General features: G+C 37.4%; 1 protein-coding gene across 2 annotated transcripts in view; it reads right to left on the bottom strand.

Annotated features, from left to right (window-relative positions):
* The window catches only part of fzy (cell division cycle 20 protein fzy), a 113,660-nt gene that overhangs the window by 21,031 nt on the left and 77,973 nt on the right, over nt 1-14,656 (bottom strand). For both annotated transcript variants that reach the window (XM_090405831.1, XM_090405832.1), the window contains exon 7: nt 3,949-4,177. In XM_090405831.1, coding sequence (XP_090261957.1) covers nt 3,949-4,177 — 229 coding nt within the window. The remainder of the gene's footprint in view (nt 1-3,948; nt 4,178-14,656) is intronic.

Below are 14,656 nucleotides of genomic sequence, written 5' to 3'. Positions count from 1 at the left end.
AGGCCAGAAGAGCTATAAGTATTGTTCCGAAATTTTAATGTATGAAAAGAAACTGGTGCAGCAAGCTAAATGCAACAAAAGAATTCTGTAATGTTGCAAGTAAAACAATGAATGTGAAAGAATAACTACTGAATGGGTGGTGATGGCAGATGCAGAAGACATTGTTCAACTAATGAGTGCCTATTCTACTAAAAGCTATTAATATGCAGCATAACGCTCAATGCCACTTCTACACCAGATGAAGAAACCCATGCATATGAGGAGGTAGTACTAGCATAAACTGAATAAGAATTCAGCAATAGGGTTTGATGGGATATCAGCAATAATGCTAAAAGTGTTGGGCATCTCTGGAGTGGTGGTAAAATTTATAAAAGATTGTAAGTGCTCATGCAAAAATGTGTTATACTTTGCAACGAACAGCATGGGTTTACAAAGGGAAGGTCATACTGAGTAACTTGTTCTCATTTTATAATAATGTTACAGCAGAATACACCATGATACTTTTGGACATTGCGACAGGCTTCATTCTAGAATGGCTGGTTGCATAAGTTGGAGGATATTTGAAAATGGTCACTTCATCCATTATTTGATGACAGACGAAGAACAGGTCCCAATGGTACACCACAAGTCTGCAAGATTTAAGATGACCAGTGGTGTACCCTAGGGACCTGTCCATTATTCAGTCTTTATATTAATGATATTGGGACAAATCTAACAGGAAGCATACAGCTGTTTGCTGATGATGCAAAGATAAGCATGGTAATCTGGAATGTGACTGACATGCAGCACTTTCAGAATGATTTGAATAGGCTGAAATTGTAGGCATGTGAAAATGCACTGTCATGAGATATCCAATAGCATATATTGTGGAATTATGCTAGCAGGAAGTTGAAGTTTAGGGGCCATACAACAAAAACTGCATATACAGTTCAGAGGATAATTGCAATTTTAAATAAAAACTGGCTCGTAAGATGTTTTGCCTCTTTACAAAGCCTTGATAACCCACCTGGACTATTGTGCATGGATCTGGTCACTAAGGTGAGGCAAATACAGCAGAGAGGATGCAAAGATGACATCAGGACTGTGAAATATAATTATGAGGACAGCATAAGAAAGAGGAGTGATATGATAGAGCCCTACAAATTCTGAAAGGATCATATAGTATACTAGTAAATGAAATATAACTTTAGCCTTGGAAAACAGTAGTACTGGAATTACAGTTGGCGACAAAAAAATCAATAATCTCAAATTTGCCAATGAATGACTTAATAGCATTGAATGAACATCAATTACAAGAATTAACAAACAGTTTCTAAGGCACTTAGTGATTACGGATTAAAGATCAACATTCACAAATTAAAAACAATGTTTTCAGGCATAAGCTTATGAAAATTGCAGTTAATGATGAAAAAAATGGATGAAGTAGAGAGATTCACCTACTTGGGAAGCATACAACACAGATGGCTGGTCTAAACATAACATTAAAGTATATGGTCATGAAATCGCATTGCTAAAGCAACTGTTGCCCTTCAGAGTTTATGGCCACTTTAGGACAGTAAAATACAGCAACTACAAGACTATCTCATTGATATCCTTGTTAACTCTTACTATACAGATGCGAGAGTTGGACTTTGCTAAACGAAGATGAGAAAAAACTATTGGCCTTTGAGATGAAGTGCTATGGAAAATTTTTGAATATAAAATACATGGCACACACACAACAAATGTGGTTAGAAGGAAAACCCACTCCATTGTTAAGGCAAAAAAAAAAAAAAAAAATCACTAAAAACATTGGAAACAGCTCTGGAGGCTAGGCCATGTAACTAGCATGCTGATATCCCATCTAATCTGACTGCTGTATTTGAATCAAACTCTTGTAACAGCTTTAATACTTCCCTTCTTTCTTTCCATCTAATTTCCCTTCAATATCCAGAGAACTAATGAGTTTCCTGAATTTATACCTTAACTGAATTGTTAAGTGTTCAACTCAGTATTTTCCGTGGATCTGTTGCTTTCCTTCCATCCACATTTGCTAAGGATATTCTTTCATGACCATTCTTCGTTTCATTTTTTTTATTTTTTTTATTTTTTTTTTTGCCACACATTAATAAAATTCACTTGGATTTTCTTTGGCCTGTTCAGCTACTTCTTTCCATAATCTGATTTGGTCTTCCTCACCATAGCCATCAATCTCCTAGCCCCATTTGTGCTGCTTCCAAGTCTCATCTCTCTTTTCACAATATTGGATCTAATACTAACATTCATCGTTGGATCTAGCATTTTTTTTTTTATGCAGCTCTTGCTTTCAAGCATTAGTCATCCATTTAACTCCCGTGAGATTTATTCTTCTAACTCTAGGATATAGATGCTTCAGGCACACTTTGACTAATTCCCCTACTCTGATCTCTCTCTACCATGAGATGTCTCATGCCAAGGCATACTGTTTTCAAGCAGTCTTCTCAGTTTATTATAATCACCTGGCTTATAATTGCACACTGTCACTTCCTAGATCAAGACAATATGATCACTTATCAACAGGAGACAAAACAATCGACTCATTTCTTTACAGATTCTAAGATGCTATTCCCCCCCCCCTCAACTTGGATGCTTTCTCTTCCTCCCCAATCTATATCCTCACAGTTGAAGTCACACATATGCAGTTGAGTCCCCTTATAATGATCATGGTCTGGCACCATCCAACTGCATTTTTTATTTTGTTAATTTTTATCTCACAAACAGCCTCGGACCAACTGCTTATATCACTATCACTAGATTTAAGTCTTCCATGATCATTAGCAAATTCTCGCCATCGTTCCTATCTTGACTGTTCTCCGTGAATACACTGAACCCATCACACTATTCTTCTAATGATATTCTGTCAGCCAGGTCTCACCAATGCCAATAATTTTAGTCTTACTACATCTACTAATGCTAAAAACTGCTTACTTTTATTCATGATGCTTCTAGCAGTGTATATGCATGAATGTCAATGAATAAACTGATCAGTGCGCAGGTAACTCTTGAAAAATCCAGTTCAAACAGGCAGCTGGAATTTCCTCTCCCTATTTCTGCAGTGCACACTTTTCTTTCACGAAGAAACTAGCTGTACAATTTCTACTTCCATTTAATTTAATACACACATCCATTTTCTATGCAACCACCAACAAAAGTCTAGCTTCTCTGACAATTCGCATTCAAACTATTTTTCCAAGTGCCTGATGCAACCAATTAAGTACAGTCCATCTTGCAAGTACAAATCCTTTTGACCAAAGTAATCACCTCATGCATCAACATCAACTGCATTTTCCCTACACAATCAACTTACCAACTCATTTGCAAATGCATCTCTTATCCTCAGTTTACTTCTGTCAAACAGACCTACAATCTTTACTCTTATGCTCTTCTTTTTCATCTCACTAAACAACTCTCATATCTTCTCTTATACTTTTCCTTTCAAATCATTTATTCCAACTAACAGAATTATATCAGGAATCTTCACGCATGGGAAACACATTTTTTGCTGTTTGCTTGTCTGGTATATACCACTAACCACAGAATCACAATTTATTATTATTATTATTATTATTTATTTTTATCATTTTTTATTTTATCTTTATTATTATTATTTTTTTTTATATGTTTCCACTTTCTTGGGTCTTCCTTCACCATTTCTTTGTTTTTCATTTCCTTCAGCATCCTTCCTGCTGTTTTCAACTCTCCAATTCCTATGTGGTATTGTGAAATGCTCATTAATGCTTTGGAATTTCTAAGATCATGCCACACACTTCACTATTTTCTTCATATTACCTTTTGCACACTTCCTAACACATTATGTTCTAACACCTCCATTAACATTAAAATGTTAGTGTTATTCTATACTAGATCATTATGAGCACTTTTGTTAGGACAAACTAATTAAATTCTGCAATTTTATATCAAAATTTTTACCTTGACAGCAGAGAGGTGTTCTTGGAATGAATGGAGAGGTGTAGAATTGTCTTGTGTACTAGACAGTGTCCATACCTTCACCATATTATCATTACCACCACTTGCCAGAAACTTGTCATCTGGAGACCACTGTAAACCACATACTTCCTGAGCATGGGCCATAAAAGTAGAGATGTGATGATCAGCTTTTCGCACATCATGGTGATGAATCTGTCCATCCCGACAACCACTGTCAGAAAAATCAATTAAAAACACAGTAAACATTTTGCAAATACTGATATGTTTATAAACAAATCAAGCTAACAGGTTAAGTGTCAATTTAATAAAAATTACGACCCCCCCCCATTAATAACTAGTATCACTATGGGAAAAGAAAAAAAAAGTGTTTATTCGATTATTGAAATAATACTAGAATCAGATTTTGATGTGCTTCTTCAGGAATATAATGAAAGGTGTTGACATAAACACAAGAACTAATAAAACATAAAAGTAGGATTAATAAAACACATGAAAAGCAGAATTGGATGTATTAAAAAAAAATAAAATAAACACTACACTGTCTGTATCACGCACGTGTTTCATTGGTGGGTTTAATGGGAACAGATATGGTCGGTCATAATCTAACTATGAAATTATGATATTTTATGAGGACATAAATAATCAACCCCTTAACGCACTCAACCGACTTAACTCGGGTCCAAGAAACTGAATTTTTTCAGTGCACCCTAGTTAATACATGTGACCGTGGTTTGGTTTCACATATAAATACAACCGAATATACGTGCCAGACAATTTTGTGCCTATTTCCTTTCAGCCAAGAAAAGTTGCCAACAGCATGTATCAGCTATTTCTTTTGCACATTTTTTGTCCACTATTGCCTGCTGCATCATCACCTATGAATGTCAATTCTTTGTTTTGCAATTGCACATTTGTTCACTAGTGCTGTTTACATCGAGGCCGTCTATATTTTATAATATTTGTTTGTTATTTATTTTTATGTTATATTTATTACCCTATCATGAATAGTGATCAAGACTGGTTATTTAGTTCAGAAGATAAAACTTTAGAACACAGTGGCAGTGATTCAGAAGTTGGTGCTATTTCAGAGGATGAAACTCTTGCTTTAGCCCGACAATGGTATCCAATACAACAAGATGCTCATCCACCTCCACCATTCGCTTTCACAGAAGCTCCCGGTATAAAAAATATTGATGTTGGTGATTATAACTGCCTAAATTTCTTTGAGCTTTTTTTTGATGATAAATTGATTCAAAATGTTGTGGATCAAACAAATAGATATGCGAGGAGTCATACCCTTGGTAAAGAAAAGACTTCTTGGTATGACACAAATCCAAATGAAATCTGAGTATTTTTGTCTGTTGTACTTTTGCAAAGTATAGTAAGAAAACCGGGGTGCTTAAGGGTCAAAGCTGTATAACTGAGAGGAGACCTCCACATAGCCTTTAAAGGAATGCGGAGAACCGACCAGGGCTTCTGACCTAATGTCCAATCCTCACCTTCTCGTGGTGCACCCTGTTGGGTATCTACTTTGATACTGAACGAACGAGGATGGGCTGGCAATTTGGGATTTAGCCGACCAAATTGTATTCTTATTGGTTAAACCAAAATAAAAAATGATGGTACAACATGACAAAATTTCATGCCGGCTGGGGCGTCGCCCGGTTAAACAAGGCCCCTGTTGTTTTTGCCAGGGAACCAGGGCGAACAGCGAAAGGTCAGCTACTGGAACAAATCTGAAAACAAACCCCAACTCAACATCACCAGAGTTAAAGATCGGTACTATCAATGTAAGAAGCCTGAATGGCAAAGAAATGGAGCTAGCTGAGGAATTAGATAAGTACCAGATCGACATAATAGGGGTGACTGAAACAAAAAAGACCAAAACTGGTGAGATCTTTCTGAGCAATAAATACAAAATGTTATATTCAGGCAATAACAATCAAGGAAAAGAAGGAGTAGCCATAGTATTCAACACAAAATACGAGGCTAATCTTCTTGAATGGCAGTCAGTCTCAAGTAGAGTAATGTGGGCAAATATGAGAATGGGGAACTGGACAATGAGACTTATTTGTGCCTATGGTCCCACAGAAGGTTCTACTAAGGTAGAAGTCGAGGAATTTTTTTGAGGCTTTAGAAAAAGCAACTGACACAATGAAAAAGGAAAAGTTGGTCCTTGTTGGGGATCTAAATAGTAGAGTAGGAAATGATTGTGAGACATACAAAAATATTTTGGGAAAATTTGGAGAAAAGAGCAAAGCTAATAATAATGGCAAATATCTGTTGGATTTCTGCTCAGGACATGGACTGGTTATTACTAACACCATGTTCCAACATAAAAATGTGCACAAATTCACATGGAGAGAAGAGGCTAGGAATAAGAAAAGTCTCATTGACTATGTTATTGTTGATAGTGATGTTTTCTCCCTGGTGCAGGACACCAGAGTGTACAGAGGATTTGAAATTGGAAGTGATCACTATTTAGTCTTGAGCAGGATAAAATTGAATTTCATATTGAAAATAATAACATGTAAGAAAGTTTTAAAGCGAATAAAAGTTGAGCAGCTCTCAGATGTAAACTGTAGACTAAAATACAGAAATATTATTGAAAAGAAAATGAAAGAGTTTGAGAACAGGAATGAAACCTTGGAGATTCAGTGGCAAACTCTGAAGGAAACATTGATTGATTCTGCAAGAGAGGCATGTGGTGAGGTTGTGTGCAAAGATAAAAAAATCAGAACTCCCTGGTGGACACAGGAAGTTAAAGAGGCAGTGAAGGAAAAGAAGAAAGCATATCAAAAGTTCCTGGCAAATAAGTCAGCTTTTACTTTTACAGAATACAGAGACAAATGTAAGAAAGCTAAACAGTGTGTAAAACTAGCTAAACAAAAGTCATGGGAGGACTTTGGCAAGAATATAGAAAATAAATATCAAGAAGGTGGCAAAATATTCTGGAGGTTGTTGAAGAAGCTTAGGAATGGAGGAAAGAGTGCTGTAAAAGGAATTAGAGATGATAAAGGTCAAATGAAAACAGGAGAAAAAGATATCCTTGAAGTATGGAGTAATTACTTTGAAAAACTGCTAAATGAAACAAGCAGTGATGACAGCACAGTGATAAAAAACACTGACCAGGCATGCAGTCAGGAATACATATCCATACTTGAAGTAGAAAAAGCCATCAAAGGCTTGAAATGTGGAAAGGTAGCAGGAGTAGATGATATTCGACCAGAAATGCTGAAGTATGGTGGTATGAGTCTTACAGTGGCTGCACTGCATAGTTCAGAAAGCCTGGACAGAGGGACGAATTCCCGATGATTGGAGTAGAGCTCTCATAGTACCCATATATAAAAAGGGAAATAAAACTGAATGTGAGAATTACAGAGGTATTTCCCTACTGAGTGTTCCTGGCAAGATCTATGCAAGTATACTTGAGAAACGGTTGACAAGAATTGTGGAAAAAAAGCTTGGTGAAGAACAAGCTGGATTCAGGCCAAATAGAGGCTGTCAGGATTAGATCTTCACTTTACGACAAATAGTCGAGAAAGCATGGGAACATAACAAAGATCTGTATTTAAGTTTTGTCGATTTGGAAAAGGCATATGACAAGGTGCCAAGAAAGAAGCTATTCAATACGCTGCAGTTATATGGTGTCAATGGGGCATTATATCAAGCAATACTTAGTCTTTATTTGAGTTGTGAGTCAGCAGTTAGAATTGAAGGAAGTACAGGAAGATGGTTTAATGTTAAATCTGGTGTGAGACAAGGATGTACATTATCCCCTCTGTTATTCATTATCTATATGGATCACATTATGAAAGAATGTGGTATTAAACCTGATATCAAAATTGGAGATGTTAATGTCAGCTCTTTGCTTTATGCGGATGATGTTATACTTCTAAATAAATCCGCTACAAGCCTGCAAGATTCTCTGACTAAATTGAATAGCTGTTGTAATAGATATGGTATGAAGGTCAGCAATAAAAAGACAAAGACAATGAAAATAGGCAGAATCATTGAAAATGTCAACTGTGTTGTGAATGGAGAACCTGTGGAACAAGTAAAACATTTCAGCTACTTAGGCACAATTTTTACTGAAGATGGTAAACTAAATATAGAAATAGACAACAGAATCAGCAAAGCTGGTATCGTGGGAAGTCAATTGAATAAATTCATATGGAATAAGAAAGAAATTAGTCGGAACACTAAATTAGCTGTATACAAGACTGTGTTCAAACCAGTTTTAACTTATGGATCTGAGAGCTGGGTCAGAAGTAAAACACTTGACAAAAGACTAGAGACCGCAGATATGAGAGTCCTGAGAAAGATTAGAGGCGTGAACAGATGGCATCAATGGCAATATCATATTAAAAATGAGGATATTAGGAAAGAACTTGACATTGTCAGCATCCAGGAATGCGTTAGCACAGCTAATCTCAGATGGTATGGTCACTTAAATAGAATGGGAGAGGAAAGATTAGCAAAACAAGTGTTCTCTGCCAGGTTGGCAGGAAAACGACCCAGAGGAAGACCAAGATATAGGTGGATTGATACGGTACAAAGTGCCTTAGACGATAGAAATATACGATCTGATAATGTTGGAGTCTTGACAAGTAACAGACTGATGTGGAGGAAAATTGTAGATAGGAAGTTAGTAATGATGTAATTTTTTCGTGTAGTACTGTCATATCCTGTACACCCCTTGAGGGTACATGGCAGGAATTCGCTGATGATGATGATGATAGTAAGAAAACCACAATACCATCATTATTGGACAAAAAATCCATTATTACATATACCATTTTTACTCGATTGTATGAGTGGGAAACGCTTCGAGGCCATAAAACAATTTCTACATTTTTCAAATAATGATGAATTTGATCCAGCAAAACGTCTTCACCCAAAACTCAACAAAATCTGGCCAATTTATGAAGATTTGAATAGAAAATTTGGCAAGTAGATTACACCTGAGAAATTGGTGACTGTTGACGAAGGTTTATTACTTTATAAAGGTCGTCTGGAATGGATGCAATACATTCCTCTCAAAAGGGCCAGATTCGGCATAAAAACATACTTATTATGTGAATCACAAAGTGGATATGTCTATAATTTTATAATCTATACTGGCAAGAATACCATTCTGGACAGAGATATTAGCAATCTTCCAATGTCTTCGCAAGTAGTGATGACTTTGATGAAACCTTTATTGAATAAAGGTTATTGTTTGACTATAGACAATTTCTATAATTCACCTGGATTAGCAGATCTATTGATAATAAATAAGACTGATGTTTATGGAACATTATGCATATCACAAAAAGAAGTACCAGGCAAATTGAAGAATAAAAAATTGAAAACTGGAGAAGTAATTGGTTTTTAGAGAGGGAAAGTGTGTAATGAATTGGAAGGACAAGAAGGATATCTCCCTTATCTCTACCATTCACACTATATCAATTATTATTATTACAGGCAACTCCAAGGAGTCGACAGACTCATCAAGGGAGGCCCTAACATCATGTCAAGAACAACCATTCGACATTCACACAGTATCTATCATACCTCGCCTTGAACTCATGCACGGTCATAGCACCCACAACAGACTCTGGCAGCTTATTCCACTCATTCACCACTTTCTAAGTAAAGAAACCTAGCTCTAACACCCCTGCCAACCACATTCTTGCCCAGCTTCCATGTATGGCCCCTAGTCCTCCCACCACCAGTCCTGTTATCAAAAATATCTTCTGGATTAATCTTATAGAAACCCTTCAGTAATTGAATGTCTCAATCATATCATCCCTTTTCTGCCTATCAACCAATTTTTGCAACCCACAAATCTTCAACCTGTTCTCATAAGGTTCATTCCACAGACCTGCTATCATCTTGGTCACTCGTCTCTGGATCCTCTCCACCTCCTCCCCATCAAGAAGAAACCCTAGCGCCTATATCTGGGCACAGTAGTCTAGATGGGGTCTTATCAAGGCTCGATACAGAGGAACAATAACTTGTTTGTCTCTGCTTGTTAAAGTATTTTTCAGAAGCCAAGTGATTTGATGAGTTGATTTAGCCACTTTTGCAATATGCTCCCTAAACTTCAATTCCTTATCCACCAACACTCCCAAATCCCTGGCCTCATCAATCTCCTGGAGTACAGTTCCATCAATGTGATATACTGCTGCTAATCTTTTCACCTCAAAATGCATAACCTTACACTTTGCCACATTAAATTGATATCCATTTTCCCTAACCCATTTTCCAGTCCTCCAAACTATCCAAATCATCTTGCAAAATTTTGACATCCCGTACACTCACAATTGCTCTACCCTACTTTGCATCATCAGCAAACAAGTGAACACTTCTTCTCAGATCCTTTCCTATATCATTGATGAACAAATTGAAAAGTAGTGGTCCAAGAACAGAACCCTGCAACACACCACTAGTCACAAGCCATCTTTTAGACTCCACTCCTGCATAAACTACTCTCTGGTATCTCTCCTTCAACCACCCTCCTATCCATCTCACCAACCACCACCCTCCTATCCTTCTCACCAACCCTATATCCATCCCCATCTGCTCCAGTTTACTGATTAGAGTTCCATGTGGTATCCTGTCAAAGGCCTTGGCAAGGTCCAGAAGAATCACTGTAAACCCATTACCCTTATCCAGTTCAGCCGTCACTGTATTATAAAACGTGAGCAAGTTACTGAGGCATGATCTACCCTTCACAAAACCATGTTGTCCCCCATACAATATCCCATTTTCATCTATCCAATCCTGTATTCTTTTCTTGACTAATTTCTCCAAGACCTTGACGATTCCTGATATGCTAATCGGTCAGTAATTTACAACAGCAGTCTTGGAACCTCCTTTATGCAGTGGAACTATTTTCCCCTCCTTCCACCCCCTCGGGACTAACCCAGACCTGAGACTCAAATTAAACAAAATGGTCAAGGGTACTGACAATTCTTTAGCTGCTTTACGTACGACATGAGCTGGTATACCATCCAATCCCACAGATGTATTGACATTGAGGTTTTGCAATAGACTACTCACCTCCACTTCATTCACCACAATTCCCATATAATCTATTGGTTCATTCATTTCTGCAATGTCACCACCAGGATGATATATGCCTGCAAAGTGCTCGCTCAGTAACTCAACTATATCAACTGATTCGGTTGCCTCCCTACCATCGGCATTCTTTAAACATACACATTTTTTCTTTTACTTGCAACATATCGAAAAAACTGTTTAGGATTCTCTTTAGCCTGCATGGCCAATGTTCTTTCGTAATCCTTTTTTGCTTTTCATACCACACTCGTTACCCTTCTGTCCTGCGCTTTATACCATTCACGTGCCTGCCAGTCACGTTTCTCCTTAAATTCCCTCCATAGTTGTTTCTTTTTTTGCAGCTCAAGCTTAATGGTGTTATTCATCCATTTAACCTCTGCTTGATTTATTATTCGGACTCTAGGTATACAGTCAGCCATTGCTTCATGCAAACGCTTCTTAACAGCCTCCCATCAACTATGTACATGCCATGGCACTGAACCAATCAAACTCCTAAGCTTGTCATACTTACCAGCCCGATAATTCCACATGTACCCTGTCTTAATTGTAAATTCCACACCTTTAGCCACCTCCCAAGTCAAGACCCTATGATCACTCTCACCAGTTGGTGGCAATGTGGTCATATTAGTTACAGCCAAATCCTCAGATGCAATTCTAGGTCAAGCATTCTCTGACCCCCAGTATTTTACATTACATGCTGTCGCAGATAGTTATCCCTTAATAACTGCATAAAATCCAATTCCTTCCTCCCGTGTGTCCTCTCCTCACTCCAATCAATGCTACCATAGTTGAAACCCCCCATAATAATTACCCTCCTTCAACTCATTTCTTCTATTTGCTTGTGCATACTATCTCCACCATCTTTTCCATCACCTGGTCTATAGCAGCACCCAATTGTATATTTAGTTCTGCTAGCCACAATCTCACACCAAATGGCCTCAAATGTGCTCTTTTCTCTATCCTGCAATTCAACTTCTATTCTCCTTGGCTGCAGCCCATCAGCTATCATCAACAATACTCCTCCCCCATTTTATTCTCCCTGTCATTCCTGAACACACTATACCCATCGCATTCAATCCCACTAGCTATATCATCTACAGTCAGCCATGTTTCACTAATGTCAATAACCTGTGGTCTGGAAGTGCCAACCAAGGCCTTCTTGTTCCTAATACTCCTGGCATTAGTGTACATGAATTGCAGACCCCCGTTAACCCCATCCCTACCTTGATACCTTATACTAACTATCCCATTCTGATTTGTTGTCCTTATTCGCTCGGGCATATTATACTCATTCATACACTCAACTGCCTGCCTAAGGTCTGCATATCCACTCTGCCCCCCCCCCCCCTTAATAATAGTTTCCATGATTCTGCACATCCACTTCATTCAACAACACTTTTTCAAGTCTCCTTACACCGAATCCATTCAAATGCAAACCATCCATCTTATATAGATCCTTCCACCCATCGAACTCACTCCACATATCCACAAATTCCATACCACTCGTCATACATAACCCACGCATAAAGTCATTTGCAATGATGGCCTGCCTTCTAAACACTTCACTGTCGTACCGTGGCAAAAGACTAATCATCCTAACCCTCTCACCCTTTTCTTTTGCTACCTCAAACAATTCATTCAAGTCCTCTATCATTTCCATTTTATCTCCTTTCAAATCATTCGTACCTGCCACAATGATCATTTCTTTCACCTTTTCCTTTCGCTCTCTAATAGACTGACTTACGTCCTTGATGGTTGCACCAGGTTGGTATGATTTTGTCAAATTCTATACTAACACACCTCGTACTAACAAATCTCCATATAGCACTCGCTCCTTCATATTGTTTACGTTCACATGGTACACTGGTTAGACATTTGTGCGTACACTCTAGCTGCCGTTTTGCTCTATATATCACTCCACTCAACAACGCGATCTCACTCATTGCATCTATCTCATCTTTTTTATTAAATGTTAAACCATTAATTTCCTCTGTATTAATACCATCATTCACACTTGCTACATTCACGCCCTCACATCGCTATTATCTTCATTCTGAAATCTGACAAAACTATCACACTCATGACCTGAAATACACTTTAGTTCCTCATTTTCCTTACATTTTCTACACACATTCACTCCATTATCATCATCTAACCATACTCCAACCGCTCTCTGCAAAGCATACATTTCGCAGATAGTACACTGAATAAACTCCTTTATATTACAGTTATTTAACAAAGATGGTGAACCATTATTACTAGCTGCCATTTTCCTTTTTATGGGAGCCATGTGCTCGCTTCTATCATATTTTATCAAATTAATAATTGAAACACTAAAAACACACAAACAGACACACTAAGATATGCAAAGCAAACAAAACTACGTAACATTCAAGCAAAATTGTCAATGATAACTTAAAATAACACTTATCTTATCAGGAGCTCTCAACAAACACTACAGACCACGAATCCCTCTAGCGGCCAATGGTAGATATAGAGATGCGCAAAGGAAGAATAAAAAAAACCACTACTTGTGTTGGATTACAACCATACCATGGGTGGTGTTGATCAACACCTGTCTTCGTATGTTGTACCCAGAAAGAGAGGCAAGAAGTATTATAAAAAGATTTTCTTTCATCTCTTAGACCTGGCACTGTGGAACGCTTTTGTGCTTTACCAAAAATCAAAGTAATCGAACTCTCCATTGAAAAATATAAAACTACAAGCATTTCAAGAAGTGGACGTCCATCAAATATCCCAACACCACTGAGATTATCTGCACATTTTCCATCTTTCATACTACCAACAGAAAAGAAAGAAAATCCAACTTGCCAGTGTTTCCTCTGCTCAAGAAAAAGGAATGAACACAATAAAAGGGTTCGCGAAGAAACAAGATATATGTGTACTGACTGTGACGTTCCTCTTTGTGTCATCCTGTGTTTTAGAATTTACCACACGGTGGTAAATTTTGACTAAAACATTATTTTCAAGATTTTTTTTTGTTGCCAGAGTTAAGGTTTAGCGAAGTAGATACAGTTTAGTTAACCTTTTTTTGCAAAAAGACATTTTTTGTGTTTTTTTCCCAAGATTTGTTAATGTTCTTTTGTGTATAAAGAAAATAAAGAATAAAAAAATTGGCGGAAAAACGACCGCTTTCTGATTTTTAATTGTTACGTTAAGGGGTAAAGGATAAAACCTTGAATTCTGTTGGACAATGGATCACCTCTGCAGCTTCTTAAATTTCAGATATAATTTAATTTGATATAAAGCATTTTTGACAGTTGCCAGACAACTTCATGCATCTTATCTTTACATGTCAAAGTTCATTTCAGCATTGCAGTTATCTTTTCAGTTGTATTTGCAATCTTTGCCCCATGGCCCCTGAACAACTTCCTATCTACTAACACTCCAAGATCCCTAGCCTGATCAGTTTCTTCTAGCATAATCCCACCAATATAATATGACATTAGATATCTAATCACGCCGAAGTGCATGACTTTACATTTATTGACACTGAACTGACATCCATTTTCCCATGCTCACAATTCCAGCCTAGGCAAATCATTCTGCAAGTACTGCATATCAACAAATAGCTGTATTTCACCTGTCATATCCTTCTCAATGT

This window comes from Typopeltis vanoorti, chromosome 15 (assembly GCF_054136105.1).
Source record: "Typopeltis vanoorti isolate ZY-2024b chromosome 15, IOZ_Tvanoo_1.0, whole genome shotgun sequence".
In the NCBI taxonomy this organism is placed as follows: Eukaryota; Metazoa; Arthropoda; class Arachnida; order Uropygi; family Thelyphonidae; genus Typopeltis; species Typopeltis vanoorti.
This window is presented reverse-complemented; position numbering and strand designations above follow the sequence as displayed.